The 26849-nt window shown below is 41.1% G+C and overlaps 1 protein-coding gene across 3 annotated transcripts in view; it reads right to left on the bottom strand.

Annotated features, from left to right (window-relative positions):
• dennd1b (DENN/MADD domain containing 1B) overlaps positions 1-26849 on the bottom strand; it is a 408111-nt gene that overhangs the window by 207482 nt on the left and 173780 nt on the right. For all 3 annotated transcript variants that reach the window (XM_034180114.1, XM_034180115.1, XM_034180116.1), the window contains exons 4-6: positions 14406-14455; positions 13500-13619; positions 5724-5793 (exon numbers count right to left, since the gene is read on the bottom strand). In XM_034180114.1, the coding sequence (XP_034036005.1) occupies positions 5724-5793; positions 13500-13619; positions 14406-14455 (240 nt within the window). The remainder of the gene's footprint in view (positions 1-5723; positions 5794-13499; positions 13620-14405; positions 14456-26849) is intronic.

Here is a 26849-nt window from a genome sequence, read left to right on the forward strand (position 1 = left end):
AGTCAATTGTCTTCCGGGGGCCAGAGCAGGCGACATTGAAGGAAATTTGAAACTGCTGGCTAAGGCTAAGCGTAAATTTGGTAAGATTGTAATTCACGTCGGCAGTAATGACACCCGGTTACGCCAATCGGAGGTCACTAAAATTAACATTAAATCGGTGTGTAACTTTGCAAAAACAATGTCGGACTCTGTAGTTTTCTCTGGGCCCCTCCCCAATCGGACCGGGAGTGACATGTTTAGCCGCATGTTCTCCTTGAATTGCTGGTTGTCTGAGTGGTGTCCAAAAAATGAGGTGGGCTTCATAGATAATTGGCAAAGCTTCTGGGGAAAACCTGGTCTTGTTAGGAGAGACGGCATCCATCCCACTTTGGATGGAGCAGCTCTCATTTCTAGAAATCTGGCCAATTTTCTTAAATCCTCCAAACCGTGACTATCCAGGGTTGGGACCAGGAAGCAGAGTTGTAGTCTTACACACCTCTCTGCAGCTTCTCTCCCCCTGCCATCCCCTCATTACCCCATCCCCGTAGAGACGGTGCCTGCTCCCAGACTACCAATAACCAGCAAAAATCTATATAAGCATAAAAATTCAAAAAGAAAAAATAATATAGCACCTTCAACTGCACCACAGACTAAAACAGTTAAATGTGGTCTGTTAAACATTAGGTCTCTCTCTTCTAAGTCCTGTTAGTAAATGATATAATAATTGATCAACATATTGATTTATTCTGCCTTACAGAAACCTGGTTACAGCAGGATGAATATGTTAGTTTAAATGAGTCAACACCCCCGAGTCACACTAACTGTCAGAATGCTCGTAGCACGGGCCGGGCGGAGGATTAGCAGCAATCTTCCATTCCAGCTTATTAATTAATCAAAAACCCAGACAGAGCTTTAATTCATTTGAAAGCTTGTCTCTTAGTCTTGTCCACCCAAATTGGAAGTCCCAAAAACCAGTTTATTTGTTATTATCTATCGTCACCCTGGTCGTTACTGTGAGTTTCTCTGTGAATTTTCAGACCTTTCTCTGACTTAGTGCTTAGCTCAGATAAGATAATTATAGTGGGCGATTTTAACATCCACACAGATGCTGAGAATGACAGCCTCAACACTGCATTTATCTATTATTAGACTCTATTGGCTTTGCTCAAAAAGTAAATGAGTCCACCCACCACTTTAATCATATCTTAGATCTTGTTCTGACTTATGGTATGGAAATAGAAGACTTAACAGTATTCCCTGAAAACTCCCTTCTGTCTGATCATTTCTTAATAACATTTACATTTACTCTGATGGACTACCCAGCAGTGGGGAATAAGTTTCATTACACTAGAAGTCTTTCAGAAAGCGCTGTAACTAGGTTTAAGGATATGATTCCTTCTTTATGTTCTCTAATGCCATATACCAACACAGTGCAGAGTAGCTACCTAAACTCTGTAAGGGAGATAGAGTATCTCGTCAATAGTTTTACATCCTCATTGAAGACAACTTTGGATGCTGTAGCTCCTCTGAAAAAGAGAGCTTTAAATCAGAAGTGTCTGACTCCGTGGTATAACTCACAAACTCGTAGCTTAAAGCAGATAACCCGTAAGTTGGAGAGGAAATGGCGTCTCACTAATTTAGAAGATCTTCACTTAGCCTGGAAAAAGAGTCTGTTGCTCTATAAAAAAGCCCTCCGTAAAGCTAGGACATCTTTCTACTCATCACTAATTGAAGAAAATAAGAACAACCCCAGGTTTCTTTTCAGCACTGTAGCCAGGCTGACAAAGAGTCAGAGCTCTATTGAGCTGAGTATTCCATTAACTTTAACTAGTAATGACTTCATGACTTTCTTTGCTAACAAAATTTTAACTATTAGAGAAAAAATTACTCATAACCATCCCAAAGACGCATCGTTATCTTTGGCTGCTTTCAGTGATGCCGGTATTTGGTTAGACTCTTTCTCTCCGATTGTTCTGTCTGAGTTATTTTCATTAGTTACTTCATCCAAACCATCAACATGTTTATTAGACCCCATTCCTACCAGGCTGCTCAAGGAAGCCCTACCATTATTTAATGCTTTGATCTTAAATATGATCAATCTATCTTTGTTAGTTGGCTATGTACCACAGGCTTTTAAGGTGGCAGTAATTAAACCATTACTTAAAAAGCCATCACTTGACCCGGCTATCTTAGCTAATTATAGGCCAATCTCCAACCTTCCTTTTCTCTCAAAAATTCTTGAAAGGGTAGTTGTAAAACAGCTAACTGATCATCTGCAGAGGAATGGTCTATTTGAAGAGTTTCAGTCAGGTTTTAGAATTCATCATAGTACAGAAACAGCATTAGTGAAGGTTACAAATGATCTTCTTATGGCCTCGGACAGTGGACTCATCTCTGTGCTTGTTCTGTTAGACCTCAGTGCTGCTTTTGATACTGTTGACCATAAAATTTTATTACAGAGATTAGAGCATGCCATAGGTATTAAAGGCACTGCGCTGCGGTGGTTTGAATCATATTTGTCTAATAGATTACAATTTGTTCATGTAAATGGGGAATCTTCTTCACAGACTAAAGTTAATTATGGAGTTCCACAAGGTTCTGTGCTAGGACCAATTTATTCACTTTATACTGCTTCCCTTAGGCAGTATTATTAGACGGTATTGCTTAAATTTTCATTGTTACGCAGATGATACCCAGCTTTATCTATCCATTGAAGCCAGAGGACACACACCAATTAGTTAACTGCAGGATTGTCTTACAGACATAAAGACATGGATGACCTCTAATTTCCTGCTTTTAAACTCAGATAAAACTGAAGTTATTGTACTTGGCCCCACAAATCTTAGAAACATGGTGTCTAACCAGATCCTTACTCTGGATGGCATTACCCTGACCTCTAGTAATACTGTGAGAAATCTTGGAGTCATTTTGATCAGGATATGTCATTCAAAGCGCATATTAAACAAATATGTAGGACTGCTTTTTTGCATTTACGCAATATCTCTAAAATCAGAAAGGTCTTGTCTCAGAGTGATGCTGAAAAACTAATTCATGCATTTATTTCCTCTAGGCTGGACTATTGTAATTCATTATTATCAGGTTGTCCTAAAAGTTCCCTAAAAGCCTTCAGTTAATTCAAAATGCTGCAGCTAGAGTACTGACGGGGACTAGAAGGAGAGAGCATATCTCACCCATATTGGCCTCTCTTCATTGGCTTCCTGTTAATTCTAGAATAGAATTTAAAATTATTCTTCTTACTTATAAGGTTTGAATAATCAGGTCCCATCTTATCTTAGGGACCTCGTAGTACCATATCACCCCAATAGAGCGCTTCGCTCTCAGACTGCAGGCTTACTTGTAGTTCCTAGGGTTTGTAAGAGTAGAATGGGAGGCAGAGCCTTCAGCTTTCAGGCTCCTCTCCTGTGGAACCAGCTCCCAATTCAGATCAGGGAGACAAACACCCTCTCTACTTTAAGATTAGGCTTAAAACTTTCCTTTTTGCTAAAGCTTATAGTTAGGGCTGGATCAGGTGACCCTGAACCATCCCTTAGTTATGCTGCTATAGACGTAGACTGCTGGGGGGTTCCCATGATGCACTGTTTCTTTCTCTTTTTGCTCTGTATGCACCACTCTGCATTTAATCATTAGTGATTGATCTCTGCTCCCCTCCACAGCATGTCTTTTTCCTGGTTCTCTCCCTCAGCCCCAACCAGTCCAGCAGAAGACTGCCCCTCCCTGAGCCTGGTTCTGCTGGAGGTTTCTTCCTGTTAAAAGGGAGTTTTTCCTTCCCACTGTAGCCAAGTGCTTGCTCACAGGGGGTCGTTTTGACCGTTGGGGTTTTACATAATTATTGTAATGGCCTTGCCTTACAATATAAAGCGCCTTGGGGCAACTGTTTGTTGTGATTTGGCGCTATATAAAAAAATTGATTGATTGATTGATTTCACTTTTGATACATCTGAATGTTAGCGTATAGACGGATGTACATCACATTTTTGTGCGTACGCATGATTTCAACATGAGGCTCCTGGTCTGCACATATTTAGAACAATTTCTGTACCATAACATAGCAGTCATATCTGATAGTATCTATGACTGACAAATTTTCTGATTTTACTACCATTTGAAACAGCATCTTCAAAGTTTTTATGGTGAATCACAGAGCTTGTTTTATCTCACATATGACTCAAAATGTTTTTCCCAGACTCTTTCACTTAACAGAATTTCTAAGATGTATTATCTCAAAAGAAGTCCTTATAACTTACTGAAATTTCAAATGCTCGATGAGTGTGTATTATATTAAGTGTATTACATAGCTTGAATAGAATTTAGAGGAAAATGCTTGGTTACAGTTTATGTTTTTGCAGTGTAGTGCTATCTTAACCACAGAACACAGAACGATTATGGGAAACACAAGACTTATTTATGCGCTTTGGCCTGCAGTGCTGGTGCGGTACAGAACTGAGAGGGACGGCATGTTGCACTACTACTTACACTAATCAAACTACTGCGAACACAAAGATTGCTGGGCAATGTTGTTTACTGTAGCTTCCTCTTTTTTTCTCTTGGCCTCTCCCAGAACTTGTTTTGGTTTGGCTAGGAGCCCTTGCTTGTTTGAAGAAAAAAGGCAAAATGAAGAGAAAAGAGAACGGCATATACAGTAAAGGAAGTGGGGGGTGGATGGGGTTTTGGTGGATGGGGTTTTTTTTGGAGGGGGGGGGGACGCACGCAATCGAACAGCATTCCTGTCATGAGAGGCTCAATGCTCACACGCATGGTCAACAACACGGCCTGAGGAAACAGTTCATTTACCCCTCGCCTCAAACCCTCATCGCTCTTCTGTCTTCCCTCGTCTGTCAACATCTCCCTCTCGCCTGGAACGGACAGCGGCGTAAACAGAAACCAAATCATGCACACTAACACTTCAGTCACCCAGGATTTCCTGCAACACCCCCACCGCCCACGCCACTCTCTCTCTCTCCCTCTTTCTAACTTAGATTATCCTGCTGAAATTATTTGTGTTCTTGCACCACTGAATGCTGAGGAGACAAACTTGTGATTGCGATTATCCTCTATAACAAGGGTCTGTGGTCCTGATCACTGCTTTCGGATCACCTTTGGAGGAATGGGAACTGCAGTACATGACAGCTCAAAGTCGTTCCAAAGCTCTGTGCGTCTCCTTTCTCTCTCTCTCTGCAGTCTAAACAAGGGAACATCACCCACACCCTGCAAAAGATGCTGCACATCTCTCCAGTTTGTTGCATATTTTACATTTCCCCTCCTTTTGCTAGTACAATGCATTGAATAGTCAGGGGAAAGACTTCTGTGAAGTGTGTGGTGTGTGTGTGTGTGGTGTGTGTGTGTGTGGTGTGTGTGTGTGTGCGAGTGTGTGCTTTCCTTCTTAACGATTTGTTTTCCAGTAAATTCATCAGGAATAACTTCCAAGTGTAGATCAGCGTTTGGTCTGTGAATGTCAACATTGTTGCTGCTAACAACAGGAAGCCAAGTTGAGTCAAGACGGTGAACACAACTTGCACACAAAAGGCAACATGCGGCATGCAGAGGAAAAATAGAACTGAGAAAATATGTTACCACAACACACTTTCAAAAACCCGTAAACACTGTGCTTGTTTCTCATTCAACTTACTCTACCATGAATTATTGCGTTATTATGCGCAGATGCTTTTGTTGATGTGCACAGAATTTTAAGAAATAGCTGATATATGTCTCGAGGAGATTTTTACCTGTTGTTTAGTTAGGTAGTCTGCCAGTGTGTTGAGCAGCTTGTAGTAGATTTCAAACCATGGGAGATAACTGTAAAAGAAACAATATTTTAAAGAATTTTCTATATGCAAGAGCCAAAAGGTTGAGGAAAAAAGATGAAAGCACCATAGTAGGTTTTAGAATCATCATTGTTGCTGCATTTTAAAGTACTAAAACTTCATATTTTGTTGGAATTTCACTATCTGTTACAGAGAGAATCAGGTGTGTAAGTACATATTTACAACATTTTTTGCATGTAATAGTATTATTAATGAGGTACTCATTCAAGACCAAATGCATGTTGTCACTCCCTGCATTCTGAGGTGCAGTGACTGTGCAGTGCAGCATTACTGTTACAGTGGAAACAGTAATAAACACTACCTAGTCCTTATTATGACATTCCTGATACCAATAACTTTGTCTGTGCTAAGCATTTAGGTCCTATTTGCTTTTCAAACCAATGGGAAGGAAAAGATGGGGAGGGGACAAAAGATGGATTTTAGTTTCTTCAACAACAACAAAAAAAACTACCAGGCTGCCATAGTTTGCCTGTGATGCAGAAGGATGCTTTCATTTACAAACATGCTACATCCAGATGCATGAACCCAGCAAAAACACAGCTCTGAATGCCTCCTGCACACCCACCCACCCCGGCCGCAACTCCACTCCACGTGTTTATGCTTTTGCCCTTCAAATATAAAAAAAACAGCCTTATATAATTAATGTAAAATAAATACAGTCATTACCAAGTTGGACGTAATTGATACTGTAGTGTTTGTGTTAAAGCTAATCACCAAGTATGCACACCGTAAGCTAAAAGCAGCTGCAGCATGGCTTTCTTTGCAGACATGACATATTCTTGGCGAAGTCCACTTGCTTTCTGGGTGGAAGATGGCCAGCATTTTATTTGGCACAAAAGCTGCGAGGGCTCAGCGCATTTGATGTTATGCAATTAAACCATCAAGAAATATAGTGTCCTACCAAATCGAGGTGCTAAATTTCACATAGACTAAGTTTTTAACAACTTTAAAGATTTTTTTTTTTTTTACAATAGTGTTATTAGGTAACAATCAGCTTAAAAAAATCATCTCTTATTTGCTGTTCCAATTTAATATTTGTAAAAGTCAGTCAGCAGAGACTGAATCAAATACGAAATGTCATTAAAGAAAGAATTTAACAATTTAACTCAAACAGAAGAAAAGCTAAAACCTGATTTTAAAAACTTTTTTTGATTTTGTGATAATACATTTGTAAAATTGGAGGTCATAAGCTCATCAAGTCCGGCTCAGGCAGTTGGATGCGAATGAGCTTCCAGGACATGGGTCATTGGCTGCTCTGCAGACTGGAATTAACAGACAACAAGAAAACAATAAAGTCAACCTAATGCAAATTTTCATATCACTAAATCCGCAAGGGGCCAATGACAGGCGGGTTTCCCTGAGAAGTGCAGCCAAGCGCACCAATCAGGGAGGCTGAATGACCATTAGTCTGAAACAATCAGCCTCTTAACATGCCAACATTTTGACATCAGCATGAAAGATTTACTGCAATCGGGTCACACTTACAGGAGAGACAAAATCAAACGTGCTTATGTTAATTCACATGCTGACCAGGCATCAACCTGAAAACCTATTTCTGCCACATCAAGAAACAAAATTATCTGCATACGGGGTCAGTTTACATTTAGCCATTATACAACAAGCTGAATCTCACATAATGACAAACAGAAAGAACAAAGCCTTTCTATTATGCCTTCTGTGCTTTTGTTGTTTAAAAAGGCTTCTAGACATTAATCCTTCATTTTTCACAGTTGAAGGTGCTGTAAATCCTTTGTTTCAGACAAAAATACACGATTGCTGGTGAAGTCAGTCGACTAGAAATGATGAAGATTCTCCTAACATCTTAGTGCAACAATGTTTTATATATGTTGATAGTATACGGGGTAAAAAGTGGCCAAATCAACATCCGCTGTGGTGACCCCCAAGTACAAACAGAAGATACAAGAACATGTATGTATTAGGGGTCTACATCGCTCAGAAAACGACCTGAAACATATAGACATACATAAGCTATGACACAATTCAGGGATGTTATATTATATTATGGAAAGACTCAATTTGGTGCAATCTGATAAAATTATTTATTTAATGTAGGCATTTATTTTCCAAGACAGATTAGAATAAGCCAAATTCATCGGGTTTTTATTATTGTGCTGTAGCATGCTAGTGCTGCCTATGCTTGTGTTTGCTGTGGCAGCACAGCATACAGTAGCAGAAAGTGCAGCACAGAAGAAGAAGCCCAGAAGAAGAAGTCATCCATTTTAGCTGTTAGTATAGCATAAAGTTCTATGCTGAAATTCATCTGCATTATTGATTTTTGAACTCCTCAGTGTACTTCTTTAATGTGTTACGATTCAAGCCTGTTGGGCAGCAAGGACAATACACTTTTATGAGTTATTGGGTGACGCGCAGCCTGGGATGAAAACTGGCTTTTAAACAGCACAAAACTCTCAGGGTTTCATGGACTCACCAGTGAGTTCCCATCAATGTTTTTTTTTAATGATTGTGGGCCAAGGAGGGTTAAACAGACTTTCCTGCTCTGAACCTAGCATTGAGTCTAGTGCTGACTTTTGAACATTTATGAGAGTTTGATGATGCAGAAGTAGCACCATAGCAGTTTAACCAATTCATCATGTTAAAACTGGACCATCAACCAGTTCATAGTACATTTAGAATTCATTCAAGGGTCTTCAAAAATGATTTTAATATGTATCAGTAAATTTGTGCACGCTTAATATGATTTATTCAAATGAAACAGACTGACTATAAATATATGTTGTTTTGTTCAGCTATCCCTACCCCCCACTCTGCTCTGTCTGTTGATGCAAACTTTAACTTTGGAAAGCTTAGAAATACTCCTACTCGTCACAGTTCATTGCTCAGATCTGTTTGTGCTTCACAAATCCTCCGATAGAGAGAGAGGCATCCATCACTGGAGTTCTCAGTGCGTAGAGGCCCTGCAATCTCTCCTGCCATTTAAACACATCTTCTCAAAGTGCCATGTACTCAAAGAATGAACCAGTTAATCTGCAGCCCACTCACATGCCCTCATGCTCTCTATCCCAAACTTAGACCACCTACAACATCACAATATCTAACAAAATAAAGAGCTTGGGAGTTTCCTTGGAACTCACAATTATGTTGTCATTGAAGACAGGATACAGAAACAGCTATGAAACAGCTTCACAGTGAACATCTACCATAAAATAAAGCAAACAAAAGAGGGTTTACACAAAAACAAAAATACTGCACACATCACATTACATCTACAGTCAGGCCCATGAGTATTTGGACAATGTTTTTGTTTGTTTGTTTTGCCTCTGTGCATCAAAACAATGGAGTCAAAATTAAACAACCAAGATGTGACTAAAGTGTACATTTTCAAATTTAATTGAAAGGGTTCAACAAAACATCAATTTAACAATTTAAGAGTTAAACATTTTTATATACAATTCTTCCATTGTCAGAGCCTATAAGCACGGAAAAAGTAAATACACATAAGTATTATTGTTAACACAAATCATCATGTATACAGCCAATTTTTCTTTTTTTTTTAGACAAGTCAGGGGATTGATACATGAACATTTATTATTTGGACTTAATGTACATCAATCACTGAGAAATACAAACAGTATGGCACTTATGTAATAAATCTGTCTGGAGTAGGATGAGATTAGTTATAAGGTTCTATGGCTGTGACTGGAAAAACTGTGCATAAATTTCATCTGAAGTTTGCCAGAAGGCGCACTGGTCACTCAAGCCTAGATTAGATCTCCTTTTCTGCTCCACTACATGAAGCTACGACTCATGATGCAACAGGATAAAGTTGCACTGTGTCCAATTTGTCGAGTGACATCCACAGAAGCCTATAGCTCCTTCAGAGTTACCATGGATGTCTTTGCAGCTTCCCTCACTTGTCTCCTTCTTGCACAGTCTCTGAGTATTTGAGAACTGCCTTCTATTTATGCTCTCTTAAAATGGAGAGACTATGTATAACAGCCTTAATTCTTTAATAATTTATGTGATGCTTTGGTATAACCCATTCAATTGAAGCTGAAGATCTACACTACAATCATATCTTGACCGTTTCATGTCATCTCCATCGTATTGGTGTACAGTGGCAAAATTCCAAATGCTACATTAACCTTACTGTATCAACCTAGGTAACAAAAGGATTTGATTTCATTTATCTTAGAGAACACATATCAACCTTTTAGCAGTAATAAATTGTTGGGCGTTAAACAGGACAGTTATTCCTGCTCTTTAGATGAGTCTTAAATCTCAGTGCAGTCACCTGTAGCCATTAGTCATTTTGCGCTTTGTAGAAGGCTCAGTAGAAGATTTGATTACACCGTTACTTTTCTCAAGTCAAGGGTTAAGTACAGTGAAGGAAGTGTCCTCTGTCGACCCACTAAGTGACCACTTACCAGAGCAATGCGGCCCCTAAAACGTATCCTCAAGTCTCAGCCATCAAATAAAAGTGAGGAAATGCACTTTTTTCATCTGTGAACCACTTACAGGTTCAACTAAAATACCCCCAAATATATAAGACAGTGTGAGCAGAGATGAGAGAATAATAGCATGAAAATGGAACCAATTATTTTCTTTTTTCTTTTTTTTTAAGGTTTTGCCTGAAGGGGTACATGGCCCTTTCAGGCAGAATTTTAACTGTGACTACAAAGGACTGTCCGTGTAAAAGTATCCACCTCATTAAGACACTTCCTCCTATAAGCAGAAGTGACAATTTTATGGTCCCAACACTTCAACAATCACAACAATGCAAAGTGTCTGAATTACTTTTATTTAATTTGCATGTAAATTTTGAAATGAATTTAATTTAATGAACATTCAACCACTCCTCTTTAGCTTTCCTGCCTCTGGACAAATCTGAATTGAAAATAATCTTAAATATTACATATGTTTTACTTTATGGTTGCACATTTTGAAAATGATCTACATTATTATTATTATTCCCACGATACTGTTAACTAAGAAGTAGAAATGGAAAATTATTTTAAATATTTTAAATAAAAAAAACAACTTTTGAACAAGGTTCACTTATACGATGCAGGAATTGAATTTGCACACTTTTCCTACATTTCTTTAAAGTCATATCTAAAATGAATGCTTTGTTATGCTTTTGAATAATTTCACTTGTCTTTTCTCAACACAGTGGAGCTCATACAAGGCAAGAAAAAAATAAAAGAAAAAAGATCAGGGTAAATAAATGAAAGGATAACAAAAAAGAAAATAACAAAAAATTAACTGAGAAGTCTTTTAAATAAAAAAAAAACTTTCTATACATTATTTCATGATACATGAAGCAAGCCATGCACACTATTCAGAATGCATAATGAATTTTATACATCATATGTCAAATGAATTAGCATGTCTAACTCTGCGAGAGGGACAGGGGAGCCTCTGCTAATTGGCAGCGAAGCTTCATGCATAATTATGGGCCGAGAGTCTTTGCTGTCGCACTGTGGCAGTAGCCGAATAACGAGGGGAGGGAGAGAGAAAGAGGAGAGAGAAAAGAAAAACAAAGGCCGTGGAAGCTGGCCTGGAAGGGTGGGTGGTGTGAGGAGGAGGAGCACTGTTCTTCCTCACAGCAGCTCATCAGGGCAGCGACAAACCCACGACTGTCCATCAACAGCGCGCACGCATGCACGCACGCACGCACGCACACACACATTTACACAAATGTTGCTTTACAGTTACAGAAATAAAAGTCCATTGGTTCCATTTACAGTTTGTTGTTTAAAAAAAATTAATTCAGTCATTAAATGTGGATGATTTGCACACTTTTCTCCTCTTTTGAGTGTATGAGTCTGTTCAGTCAGATTAGCTGTGCAACAGTATGGCAATTACATCTGCAAAACCCACTGTGTCAACAAGCAATTATACAAAATTAAATAGTAATAGTCTTTGTTAAGAGCAATTACATGACTTTTCTTGGGTTTTGTGTTCCCAATTATGTCGACTGTGATAGGATGAATCTACCTATGAAAAATCAAAAACTGCAGAACTTTTGGATAATTACGGGCTCATCACTAACATATTTGTGTGGGCAGATGAGAATACAAATTTGTTATTCTGGCATGGTGCAGCTTACTGTGAAGCATGCGAATGAACAAGAGTATTGTCTGGGAAAAAAACTGTTCATTTTCAAGTTGAGGTAAATTGTTTTTCCCCCCTCCATCATATTTGAAAAACATTTTCTTAAACCAATCCATTTGGACAGTGATTCAGTTTGAAAGAAGTGTTGCTTGAACAAATAATAATAATAATAATAATAAAAAACAGGATTTAAAGTCTTAACTGCAACTCTTTCTTTCAACATTTCTTTAATTTATAAAAAGTAGGTGGATTACAGACACAGTCTGGCTAATCAGCTAACAGCTAATTAGTGCAGCTCACCTTTTTGTTAACAGATCAGCTTTTCAGCTAACTTTGGAAACAACTAGCGGACCAGTTACTTTCTACTAAATTTAGCTCCGCTACCATTTTTTAAATGAAATTTAATGGTCAAAACCCATCCCTTTTGCGTAATGTTTTATCAGTTTAGCGTTATCACCACTAATTTTTCAGTTAGCAGATTAGCAGTTATCAGAGCTAACTTTTATGTAAGAATCATTTTTGTTAGGGTTGCCAACCGTCCCTTGAAAAACGGAATCGTCCCTTATTTGGAAATAAAAGTGTGCGTTCCGTATTGACCTGAAACAGGACGCAGTTTGTCCCGTATTTCTGTGAGAATCAAAAAGTCTGTAAATGTCAATGGAATTGACTGGCGCTTTATATGGAAACTTACGGTAAATTTGATCCCAGCCTCTCTCCTGCTTTTCACCAACGAGCTGACAGACACAAGTTGACAATACAGAATCACTCTTATCTCATTGGTCGAGGGACATCTGCTCGCAAGAAGATACCAACGTCATGAGCCGACGACAATAACAAAGCGCAGCATGGCTGATATCGATACAGACACCGACACTGGCACTGCAGATATGCCTACGGACAGCAATGTCTGTAACGTCGTTACTCCTCCTCCTAAAAAAAAACAAACAAAAAAGAATGCAAAAATACAGGGGCAAATGAGAAAAGGAAAATGGCTGGGTGGAAAAGGTGCGCGACAACAGTATTGTTTACTTTTCAGACTTTATTTTTTGCACTTTTTATTACACTAAATATGTAAATGTGCACTGTTACATTGTTTTGCACTGTTACACTGTTTTGGATGATGCAAATTTTCTATTGTTTTTTTGTTAATTTATACAATTTTAAGTTAAGCACTACAGAGAGATTTATTTTTAAAGATTTTTTTATTTTATTTTATGCTTTGAAGCAGGACAGAATGCTCATATTGAAATTGTGAATGAAAATTTATTTTGCACTAAAAATAAATTGCTAAATAATAATTTCCACGTGTTCATATCAGAACAAATGCATGTATGCATCTACTTAAATTCAGGGTCAAGTCAACAGTTAAATGGTTAAAAATCATTTCACACAGACGCTGGGAAGGGTGAAGGCAATGGACGGTCGGCCCTGGCGGTGAGGTGTCCCTTATTTATTTTTCAGAGAGTTGGCAACCCTAATTTTGTACAACTCCACAAACCAGAGAAGAGAATTTTATTTATATGTAAGAACAATTATTTTAAAAAGTAAAACCAATTAAATTAAGAAGGCATGTTTGGTTACCTGAGAAGACATATGCAGACTCGGCAGCCTTGGGTGAGTCGACAAAAACCAAACCTCTGCTTGCCATCGATGTCAGTCAGCACAAAAGTAAAATTCTGCCCCACTTGATTCTGGGAGATCCTGAAGCATGACACAGAGATCCACATTAACCAGAGCACTTAAGAATGCACAGAAAGTCTATATCACATCAACATAAAATCTAAAGAAATCACAATTTATTTTTCCTGCACAACAAACATTGTGTTAGTCAGTCAGAAATCTCACAGTTAAATCCCCTTCAAGGCCTATATGTGATGATACATATTTCCAGTGTGGCTACTTTAAAAAGGTTTAAAAAGATTTTCTATCCATAAGATAAATTCCAGAGAGGATATGTTTACTCTTGAACCACTAGATGGCAGCATCTCAGTAAAATTCTCCCTCTCCTTCTCTCTCATAAAGGGAATTTTTTTTATTTCTTGTCATTTTCCATGATGAAAATAAGAGCTTACTTTTCACTGAGACCTCATTCACATCAGTCCAATACTATGGAGTAGGTTTAACAATTAGATGCATATTCTTGTGAGCATTAAGTAGACGGATGGGTCAGTGGTGTTCTCGCAGGCACCGTCACGGAAATTGCTAGCATAATCAGCAAAGGTCTTCAGTGTCACTGCATTTTCATTTTTGAGGACCTGTGTTAGTTGCTGCTCCACTTAGTAAAAAATGTGTTCGAGAAAAACTCCACAATCATGCATGCAGGCATCAACAGACTTAAAACAGTACACCATAACACAATCACGTGATGCACAATGCACGCATTATCCCATTTCTTTCTTAATGCCTACACGTGTTTTTGCAAGTGCAAGCAGAGCAACGTGCACTTACTGTAAAATGTGGAAGCAAAGAGAAAGAGAGGAATCATACCTTTCCACGTCAAAGGGAAAGCAGAACTTTGGTATCATCTGAAGGACCTCCTGAGAAACCAGAACAGAGAAAGAACACCACGTTTTTTTTTTACAGATACACACATCACAGATGGAAAAAAGGCTGTGTATTTCAGTCTACAATCTCATGGGTTTGAGCTAAGTGGGTGCTGTGAAATGGTTCAACAACATGAGGATTATTGTTAAACACTGCTGATAGCAATCTAAGGTCCTAAATGCATTAATCCAAATGAATGGGCAATCTAAACCACTTCACTTGACAGAACAAAGTGGAAAGGTCCCCATTCTTTTCACGGATGGGGAAGGATCCTCCATCCACAGCTTGAATAATTAGTAGTTAATAAGTTCATCGATTATTGGGTGCCAGAAGAAGATGAAATGCTGAGACAGGGAAGCAGAGAGAGAGAGAGAGAGAGAGAGAGAGAGAGAGAGAGAGAGAGAGAGAGAGAGAGAGAGAGACAAACAACACTATGGCTTTGGTGGCAGATTGTAGTGACAATGGACTAAGGCGCTCTGAAGGGTTAAGAGGTGGGGGGGGTACAAGCCTTCAGGGCTTTACCTCCCAACACCTCCCCTGTGGATTGGGGAGGGGGCTGCTGCGTGTTCTTGAAGCGGGGGGGGGAAGCACCTTTCCACCAGTGGCATATGGATTCAGACACAGAGCAGGAACAGAGTCGAACACCATATGGAGAAGCTGCTCCAGACCGCACATCCACCAAGTGTCGTGTCCTCCTCTCTGCCTGGTAACCTGGACCCCGACAGTCCCCAGACACCAGGTCCTTTTGCTGTCTGCCATTCCGATTGTCCACCTCTCTCAGTCTGGCTACAGCCACTGAGCTAATCCTTGGGACTCTGTGGCCGTCTGGTATGTTGTAGCCTTTCTCACAGTCTCTCTGTTTCTATTAGTTTTGCTGCCAAACTCTGCCACTGTACCCAAGGTTCATCTCTGAGATGTCCGAGTTCTAGCTCTCTCTGCAGATCCTCCTGCCCCAGAGACAGACTGGGATGACAGGGTGGCTGTCTGCAGCTGCCGACTGTTGCTAAGACCTCACCGCAGGAAGCAGACACCGATTCTGCAGATTTTCCTACCCCTCCTTATCAAAACTTAAAACTGCCACCCCAGCGCAACACAACCAAGCAAGCGACAGCAACGATGAGCAATGACACAAGGGTGTGTGTGTGTGCGCGTGTGTGTGAGTGAGAGATGAATGTGTGCCTGCTTCAAGGACTTTGTGCATTCAGTGTGAGAGGGTGGTTAAATATAAACATTTGTATGAGAATGCATTCATATGTTTGTGTGAGTGGGTGCTCAAGTTTGCCTATGCTATAGATTTATGTGTGTGTGGTGTGTGCCCACATATGGAGCATATGGGTGGGGTGTGGAGGTGAAGCGGAGTGGGTGGGAAGCGGTTGTTTTTACGCACCGGGATCTTGTGATAAAATTGAGAACTCGACAGAGATGGAGGACTCAGTGGCAGAGGAGGTCTCTGCGTCTGCTTTTGGGGGGGGTGTGTGTGAGTGTGTGCGTACGTGCATGTGTGTGACGGTGCCTTATCGTGCGCGGCTGTAAAACTGTCACACACATCAGAGCTGCCGCCGCCGCATGCGTTTGCTACTATTATTAACCACTATGTACGCACACCAATATGTTCCAGAGAGCCCTCCCTGGTGCACTACATATGGCACACAAACCCAGAGATGCACACACACACACACAAAGATAGTTGCTTTCTCTACAAATAAAAACATTTGACTTGCCAGATTTCAGAGTTGTCACCGCCCCGCCCACATCAGGTATCTGTGTTGAATGACAGCCAAGCAGAGGCTGCAGAGACTGTGATCAGGACCAGTGGGTGGGGGGGAAGTGCATTTGTATGACACGTCAGTGCACATACACTCGGGTCCATAAATATTTGGACCGTGACTTTTGTTTTGTAATTTTTTCCTCAGTACACTCACCCAATGGAGCTGAACTGACACACATTAATGGCCCAGTCACACAGCACTTAACGAAGAGCAATGAAGCCCAAACAAAACAAGACATATGGACTTTCATTGACTTTCGATGGCATCGTTTAACCTTCGCGTAGCTTTGTTCCTCCAGCTGGCGCTTCGTCAGGATTTTTAAACTGTTGAAAAATTACAACGAAGGGCAACGAAACCTCAATTCGTCCGTGTTTCGTTTTGCTGTCGTTCTTGATGTTTTTTAGTCATCTGTTTAGTTTTTGTAATGTTACTGTTTAGTTTGACTTTGTTCAACCGGCTGAATGTTTTCACACAGTGCAGACGCCGGTTTGTTAGTGCTGAGGCTGCTGCTGCGTTCATGTACCGTCAGAAATTACAGGGAAAACTCAGCCTGTTTGCTTGGATTTTATTTTTTTTTTCTGGGTGAGGGGTCAGCTTCAATGGGCTCAGGCACCTTATATAGGGAAGAATTAACTGCTGAAATTGAAACAACAAAAACGTTGTGTAATTTCCGACGGTACATGAACGCAGTGTCAGTGACAGCAGCAGCTGCTGTGTGTGCTTATTCTTTTTTATTAAATATAACAATATGAGTGTAGGAATGACAATCCAGCCAGCCCTTATGTACATGTGGCAACAGGTAGATAATTCAAATAATTATATAAAGAGCTGTTCTGGAAGGAAGAATACACGTTGTGGATCAGTGGTAGCTGGTGGAATAACCGCACATGTGAGTCAATGCGCGTTCACATGGACTCATCAATTTACTGCTCTGATATATTCAATCATCTTTACACTTATATTTATTCTCCCTTTTGACAGTTTGCTATTATAAATCAATATATATGGCTTAGAACATAATACAGTGATACAGCAGTGATCATGGCACACCAGAGGTTTTGTTTTTTTTAATTGGAGCCAGACGTAGCGGCGCAGCATGGTCGTCAGACAGTGTGGATCTGATGATGAAGGAGATGATTCCTCTTTTGTTCTGGATGAGAACCAAAAGCAGGTGGGTCCACCGACGTTCACACAGATCTCCACAGCTTCTGTTTGCAGTTTCTCCAGGACTCGGCACTATGGCTCCATCCCAGCACCAAGTCCTGGAACTCAGAGATGCAGACCACCACACTGCTCCAGCAGGGCTCCAGGCGTGTTTCATTTAAAGCGGTTGCGATCGTTAGCTTCGGTTTGTGTTAAGTTCCTCTTTCGTCCCTTGTGCGCTCTTGCTTCGCAGGCTGTTCGGTGATAAAGTCCTTTCGTCCACCTTTTCTCAACGATTGTGACTTTTTTACTTTTTCCCTTCATGCAGGAATCGTCGTGTGCCGTGTGACTGGCCATAAGTATGCTTGAGGTGCAGACTTATTTAGAGCTTTATTTCTGAGGGCTACTAGAAAACATCAAATCCAAGCTGGAGTCCCATGCGTCTTCTGGCAAACTATAGCAGGAATTTTGCATCTTTTTAAGAAAAGTCTTCTCTGTGTCACTTCACTATAAAGCTGAATACATAACTGGTAATGGAACAAACAAAAGCTGCACAATGCACAGCTTCTTTAATCACAGCCACCAGAGTCGGGGTTGTAATGGGTGTCTTGGTGGCTTGTCCTCACTTGTTTCCTACTTGTATAGTCACTCATTCATTCATTCATTCATTTTCAATAACCTCTTACTCCAACTAAAGGTTGGAGTCTATCCCAGCATTTATAGGGTGGAGAGGTGGGGTACACTCTGGACAGGGCACAGTCTGTCACAGGGCAACATACAGATTCATACTCGCATGCATGCCTATGGTCAATTTAAAGTTTCCAGTTCCCCGAACCTGTATGTCTTTGGAAGTGGGAGGAAGTCGGAGCACCCGTAGAGAACCCACTCAAACCCACAAAACCCACACATGGAGAGAACATACAAACTCTACACAGAAAGCCCCAGGTGGGAAGCAATCCCACAACCTTCTTATACTGGGAGGAAACACTGCTAACCACTCAGTCACCGTGCTACCTACAGTTAGTCAATTTTTGGGCAAATATGGCAAATTTATCACTCAGTACCATACTGTTGGTATTTCTTACTCATTTATGTAAATCAAGTCTAAGACATATTCAGTAACTTTGAAATGTTCATGTACCTTGACTTGTCTCAATAAAATTGGATGTAAAAGTAACAATTTGTATGAACAGTCATTCTTACATTGAATTGGTCCAATTACTTATGGCTAGGGATGGGTATCGAGAACCGGTTCCTTTCGGATATCGTTAAGAATTATTTGATCCACCGACATCAATAACCTTTTGCTTAACAATTCCCTTATCGGTCCGTCAGAGTGGCCGTTGTTTTGGGCGTGTTTGTCAGGAAAATGATCATTTCTCTACATTGATTACAGACCCTGCAGTGGGTCTGTAATCAACTTTTCTGTCGCACAGCTTTGCTTTGAACCTTGAACCAATCGAAGCAGTGATTCGCAGATCGAGCAGTGCTTCGATCTGGTCCTTCATTGATTCATTGTTTTATTTGTCTTTATCTTAATTTTTCCCAGCTAAAACCCTAAAGAGCATATGTCTGTTAATATTTACCTTTTGTATGTTAAACCGACCTGTTATGGTCTTCTGAAACAGTTGATAGATGTACTTTATAACTTAAAAACGGGACCAATGCTAATGCGTTAGCATGTCTATGGCATTTCCAATGTTAAAGTTAGCATTAAGCTATTTGCATCTGTAAAAGAGTCAAATTGTATTTTTTATTCATATATTAATAATAATAGCAACAACAACAATAGTAATAATAACTCATAATAACTAATAATGCTACAATACAATTTTTGAGAAAGAGATAAAAAGAACCTGATGAACACGTAGTGACTCTTACACCTCCACTTCATTCCTGTTTTATTTAAGTTTAATGACAATTTGTTTCGGTCAAACCATATTTTCAATTTGTTCATTTCTTCAGTGATTTCCTACAGAACTATCTGCCAACCTAGAAAACTGCTGCATCCTAGTAAGGGCAGAATACTACTGGAATGAATTTGAATAAGTTGTTTTTTTTTTCTCACCAAAATGGATGCTGCACTCACTGTTTATTGTGTGGAATAGTCCCAGATTGCATTTCAGAGCTTCTAGAATTCAAAGATTTTTGTGCGGGTGGTGTTGGGGGGGAGTTTGGGTTTCAGCTTTTTTTGTTTTTCACCACTTTCATCCAAGAATATGTCAATTGTGAGTCACTTTTGTGCGGATTAAAGTCACTAACTGGGGCTCCTGTCTTGTTGCGAGAAAGAAACGAGAATCGTCCTCCATTCTGTTCACACAGCTCCAAATGCTGCGCAGCTCTCTGCCGAGTCAAGTTAGAATGATAGAGTCCAGTCGGAATTAATAAATTCAAAGCAAAACGCAGTTTAAATCAAATGACATCTCTTTCCAAACACTGTAATACAAACAAACTGCAATTGATCAAAATGGGTTTTTTTTTCTCCCAAAATGAGACGTCCTGCGCTGACATGCAGCAGCCGGCTGGGCTCAGCTCAGAGGTATGGAGAGACATTCATGCCAAAATGTCTGAAAGGAAATGCTACAGATTTTCTTCTTCTTTCTTATGTCCAGAGATCAAGGATCCAGTGACCAATTTAAAATGTTGATACAGAAAACCTGGAAATCCTACTTTTAGTACACAGAAAATTCACAAGAGGCATCAATAAGGGAATTGATAAGGAATCGGATCGATAAGCGGAATTGATAATGGCATCAATATCGATAAAATCTTATCAATACCCATCCCTACTTATGGCCACTGAAAAGGGATGGACTGTGTATGGAAATGGCAATAATTCCTCATTGTTCAAGCGCTTTAAATTAAAGCTAGGGTAGATAACTCTGTTCAGAAACAAAAAAAAGATATCTGTAGCAGCTGTGGAATCGATAAAACTCTGACCACTATAAGCCCCGCGGTGCACTCTCAAAAAAACAATGAGATGCCTTCATGTCGTTCCTGCTCGCTTCACCAGGCTCAACGCCCTCCATACCTCCCTCCTGCACGCATGCACACTCATCTCATTTCACCGAAGAAGTTCACGCCCATTTCACACCGTGCCCACTTCGAGTTCCATCGTGCGGCATCATGACGACGCCACGTGGATGCAACCTAGTGCCGATATGATGTAGCTCAATGCCAGAACACCGTGACAGATGCAAAGGACGAAGCAAACTGGACTCCAAAAATTAAACATGTTTAATTTTTTCTGCATCGAGCACAGGACACAGAAAGGAAGTGGTTTCAATGCAAGTCAGGGGAAAGCACCGGTACTCAATGTGACTGGAAGCCACACCTCACAACGTTACCCGACGCCGACGAATTTATGATTCCTGCTGTGTTCTATTGTTCCCGAAGTATAAATCAAGAGCACAAAAAAAAAAAAAAAAAGACTCAGCCTGGCTGCTGCTGCAGCTACTCGCTCTTATATTCTCTCACAACTATGTTTAAATAAAGTCCATAAAAGTCCTGCTCACAGACTGACTGCCAGAGACAGGGCATGTCCACATCCAGTAAAAAGTCCAGACACCTCCAGTCCACTCATGGATAATTTGTTTGCGCACAGACATGTGAACAATTAAAAGAAAAAGAAAAAATGGTGGGCTGCAGGCATTTCCTCGCTCTCCCCTCAAATTCTCTCATAATTGTGTTAAATAAAGTCCATATAAGTCCTGCTCACAGACTGCTTGTCAGAGACAGGACATGTCCACATCAAATATAACTCCAGACATCTCCACATTTACTCAAGGACGTTCGTTTGCACGTGCACGCAGCTCACGGTCAAAGGAAGAAAGATAAACTATAACAGAAATCAGAGCGCAACTCTGCACAAGAACAAAGATAAGCTACAAGAGAAATCAGAGCGCAAAGTCTGCAGCCAGACTCCCTGCCGATCCTCCTCTGTGCCCTCACCTCCTCTCTGCCCCCCTGCTGCATTCACCTGATGCAGACATTCCTGCGTCGTCATGACGCTGCATGAAGCAACTCGAAGCAGGCCCACTGTGAAAGGGGCACAATGGCAGAGGGAATACAGCCGAAACTACCACTTCCACTGTTACTTTTAACTCACCCCGATAGAAAGCCAAGGAAAGGAAAGTCGGAGGCAGAAAAGGCTGCGATGAAAAAGGCTCGGGATAAAGCAAGAGGTCAGACGAGAATCAACATCGGTGCGGCATTTTCTCGGTGGAAACAACTGAGGCATCTGAAGAGCCTGAAAAGTGACGGAGAGGTTGCTCTCTTTCTGTTGGACATGTACTTACTTTTGCTTTGGGGGGGATGTTATTTTCATATAAGATTTGCCAACTTGGCAAATCTTGGTATTAGCCCAAAAGCTAACATTAGCTTGTCTGTATGTTAATTTTAGCCATGACAAAGATCCTCTGCCTCGCTGAGTCCCACAGTCAGATGCACGTTTAAGTTTGTGGGGGCGTGGCTTTGGACGGAGCACTGACGGGGTAGGGGGTGGTACCTGGAGGAGGTGTTATTTTCAAATCTTCCTAGCTCTCTTGCTAGCTCTCCAGGACTGCCAACTCTAGCTTTAAAGCCTAAGTCTACACTACAAGCGAATCTTGATTGTGTCATTTCAACTCACTTGTTGGTGTTGTAAAGAGGCAAAATTATAAAAATGGTATAATGGCCAAATACTAATGACACTGTATGTGTGCCTCCATACACACTATATATATATATATATATATATATATATATATATATATATATATATATATATATATATATATATATATATATATAAAGCAAATAGCATCTGTGTGTGGGCATGTAGCTCACATATCTCTCTGACCGTTTGTTAGATCGGCCTCAGCTTTTGGATACGGCTTGCGCATAGCATCATGATGTGCATGCTTTATTATGAAAATTTTGGGAATTAATTTTCAAAACCTTTATTTTGAAACCTTTAGTCTGATTAACATTGTAACATTCATACTTCCAAGATGGTATGGCTCACTGGTGTTACTGGTAGCAAAGTTAAACAACATCAGATAGCTCATGTTGCTCACACCATTTCACAATAAAATGTTTAAGGCCAGCATCCCAGCAAATACTTTTACTGTGAAAGGCATGCTGTCAGTGTTTGTTGCGACTGAGTTTAACTTGACAACACTGAGGAGACGTTAGGTAAAATCTGTTTTTTCCCACTTTTGTACAATGTTTCACTAAGTACATACACAGTAAATTTTGCTGAGTAAGATATACACAACCAGGATAACATTTGGTCCCAGTCTAAATAGAGTAAAATACACTCTATTATTGAGTGATTATTATTCAGCTCTACTGTCTTGTCAAATCAAGTGTTTCTACTCTAATAAGAGTTGATTTTACACTGTGATAGAGTATATTTAACTCTATTTGGACTGGGAAAACTGTTATCCCAGCAAAGTAAATTTTACTCTGCAAAATTTACTGTGTAAGCTTAACAAAATCTTATAGTTTCCCATTACTTGTATAACATTTCAGTAACTACATAAGCTGAACAAAATATGATATTTGCTGACAATCTCTCACATCTGCCTGGACCTTGTCACTGGACTGCTTCCCTCTTGTGGTCACATCATAATCCTCATCACATTTCATGGCTCTGCGGGAGCTACCATCCAGCCAGGAGACTGCAGACACCATGTGTACCAACTGCATGGCATACCAGTAGACATTGTGTTGCACTGAGGACCCCAGTTCATCTCCTAGGTATGAAGACATTCTGCTCAGCCCTCAGGGCCTTGGTCAGTCTCTCATCTGGGTTCCATCTACAGACCAACAGCAAGGCAGAGCAGGCAAACCAAGAACTTGAGTCCACCCTCTAGGGCGTCATGTCTTCCCATCCCTTGTCCTGGAGTACTTAGCTGCCATGGGTGAAGTATGCCCACAACTCACAAGTCAGCTCTGCTACCAAACTCTCTCCATTTGAGTGTTGCCTGGGTTAATCAGCCTTTGTTATTCCCGGCTCAAGAAGAGGATGTGGCTGTACCACCTGTTCGGGCCCATGATGGGTGTGGAAGACGACTCATTCCACTCTGCTCCGGAGGAAGGACAGAACCCAACGCCGTGCAGATCAGCATTGGACCCCGGCCCCTCAGTACCGACCGGGCCACGAGGTGTGGTTGTCGGCCAAGGACATTCCACTCAAGTCAGAATCCCGCAAGCTTGTGCCTAGCTTCATCTGGCCATCTATTGTGGACTGCGTGCTCAGCCCTGCAGCAGTCCAGCGCCATCTGCCCAGTCCCTTCGAATTAACTGCATGTTCCACGTCTCTCGGATCAGGCCTGTTCACACCAGTCTGCTGTGCAATTTAGAATTTCAACCCCTGAGAGGGAGAAATTCAAGGGCTCTTATGCTATGATCAACATTTGGTACATGTGGAAGTGATTTTGGGGCAGTTCTGCCCATTTGGCTGTGTGTTTTTGAGTTTGTTTATTATTGGGGTTTTTCATCTGCCTTTATTTTTGGTTGTTTGGTGTGGGTATGTGTGTCCTGCCAGGGTCATACGTGTGAGTGTGTCCTGCCTTGGTCATGCGTTTGGGTGTGTCCTCGTAGTGTTGGGTGCGTCTCCTGGCGTCCATAATTTGCACCTGTGAGCGTGTGTGGATGTATTTGTTATTCTGGACATTCCCTATGCTCCTCTGGTTTTGTATTTTTGCCTCCCTAGCGTCATGTTTTTGGATTCACAGACCGTTGTAAATTTTTCAGTTGGACTTGCGTTATTAAACTCCTGAAAAATTACCTCAGTCTTTGGAGTGATCTTGTCTGCATATTTGGGTTCAACGCACTTCAAGTCATAACAAATTTCCAAGAAATCTTATGGCTGTTAACGTAATATGGGTCACTGGTAATTGCAAAATTTCATGCATGCACACAAGTGCTTCCTCCTGTAGTTAGTCTGCTTGATGGCAATGAAGGAAAAGTCAAAATTCCCAATGGAATTTCCCCCGAGATAAATATGCCGTCTTCATTAAAATGAGCTGTAACTTTGCAACATGTTACAAAAAGAAATTTCCATTATAATGCTTGGATTTCAGTAAAAAAATAAATTTGTGAAATTTGAAAGGCCCTATAGCTTTAAAGTGTTTACAACTAAAAGCTTGTCATGAAAAAAGAACAACAAAAATAACATATCAAATAGGAAAGAACAGCCAATATTTCAAAATGGGCCATGAGCCAAAAAAAAAAAAAAAAAAAAAATTTGTGATCCTATATTTTAACTTGACTAAGATACTACAGCAAACTCCAGAAGCAGTAAACAAATTCAGTCCAGTTTTGCAGATCTGTTTTCATTGTGCCTGTATTACAGATAACTGCATACAAGTGCCGCTCTCTTGCTGTCATTCTGCTTCATTCCCTCTATGACTGCATTCTACACCGCTGGGATATCTAAACAGGAATGGCTCTAAAAGGGGGGTGTTCTTCTGCTGCTTAGTACAGTAAGACCCCCCACGCAAGCAATCCCCCTTGCCTGCCATTTTCCCAAGACAAAAGAAAAAGAGGCAGCTAATATATTTGCAGCATTGCATGGGAGTGAGTGTGTGTGTGTGTGTGTGTGTGTGTGTTGGGGGGTCTGCTCCTGTGCTGTGGTTGGTGTGTGTATGCGTGCTGTTTATCGTGAGTGTAGACAGGGGTATCACTCAGTGAGACAGAATGCTCTGGATTCCCCCAGTGGACGATCCTGCTATCACTGCAAGGCAACACTAGAACAGCACACAGCAGCACTCTGCAGCTTTGCGCTGTCCCCCCTACAGAATAGTGCGGTACAACGGGGAAGAGCAACAAAGTTTACAACACACACCCAGACAGCCTTCGATCTTTTCTCTTTAAAAATAGGCCTAAACTCACTTTTGTTACTCCTCTAACCTGAATGTTTTAAAAGCAATTGTGATAGGTTAAGGTACTGTGGCAGGTACTGCAAGGATTTTATATGTGACTGATCCTACTGTGTGACACAACTGTAAGTGTATGGAGGCCTGGGTTTGATTCCCAGTCATGCTATCTGTCTACAATATCTTCATTGTCTTAGTCCACCGAGTTGATAAATGGGTACTGGTTTTGGCTGAGGAAGTAACCTGCAATAGACTGGTGCCCCATCCTGTGTGAGATGTAGACTCTCATCCAATTCACGCTACGGTTTCCAGGGATAAGCATGTGCACAAATGGGCCTCAGGGCCTGCAGAAGACTTACTACAATTATCATGAACAATATCTGCCATTCCCTTCTGCTAAAGCCCCTTTCACACTGGCGTATTTGTAGAGCTGCTTATTGTGGCGTATCGTCTATGTCAAGTTCAGCAGCTCTATGCCCACTTTTAGCAGCTGGAGTTTTTTCGCCCTATGCAGCAGTATTTTGAGGGCTATGCGCGTAGGATGGAAGAAATCAAACATGTTTCATTTTCTTCGGCGTAGAGCGCTGGACACAGTTTTAAGCAGGTCTGCGCAGCACAGCGTTACTGCATGCAAGTCTGTGCAACACGGCGCTCCTGTACACAACCAAAAACTGAGTGCATGAATCCAAAATCATTCAACTGAGAACATGAGAATGAGTCAGCTGTCGCGCTCTCTCTGACTCTCTCTCTCTCTTTCCCTCCCTCTGTTGAGCTCTCAATTACTCTCTCTGTCTCTCTCCCTCTCTCTCTCTCTCTCTCTGTCACGCTGTCTCTCTCTCTCTCTCTCTCTCTCTGTCACGCTCTCTCTCTCTCTCTCTGTCACGCTCTCCCTCACTCGCTCTCTCTCTCTTTCTCTCTCACACTCTCTCTGTCTCTCTCTCCCTCTGTCACGTTCTCCCTCACTCTCTCTCTCCCTTAAGCCCTGTTTACACAAAGACGGTAGGAGCTCCCGGAAGCATCCTGGAAGAGTTTTTGGCTCCTCCGGGCCGTCTTAGGGATCAAACGCCGTTGTTAACGCCGGTGCAAGGGGGCATGGCTTAGTTCCGGTTTCACCGGGAATCGTCGAAAAAATTATTCAACATATCGAATAATTCCGGGAGAGCTCCCGGAGAATTCGCATGACGACAGAGACAACGCGAACAACGGCGTTTGATACTTTTTAATCGCCGTTTCATCCTGTCCCTTCCTGTAGTGCCGCAGTTTACACCGCCGTTATTTGGCGGCTGGCGTTGTATCCCTAATCAACGGCGTATAAAATGGAGATAGAGCCCACATCGGCGTACACAACAGCGTTTTAACCGGCGACAGAGGCAGACAAAACGGCGGCGCTAGCGGACAGTACGCCGTTCTAAACGGCACCTCCCGGTTAAAACGGCGTTTCAAATGGCCAATAGGCAGCTCCAGATATTTTTGCAGAGAAGCTCCAGTATGCCTCCTAAAAGAAAGTTGGCAGCGCCAAGGACTTAAAGAAGAAGGAAACCAAGAGGTCTGGTTCAGAAGCAGACGGGAGGCCTGTGGTGGAGACGGAGCAACACGTTGAGGAGGGGGAA

The sequence above is a fragment of the Thalassophryne amazonica genome, chromosome 10 (genome assembly GCF_902500255.1).
Source record: "Thalassophryne amazonica chromosome 10, fThaAma1.1, whole genome shotgun sequence".
In the NCBI taxonomy this organism is placed as follows: Eukaryota; Metazoa; Chordata; class Actinopteri; order Batrachoidiformes; family Batrachoididae; genus Thalassophryne; species Thalassophryne amazonica.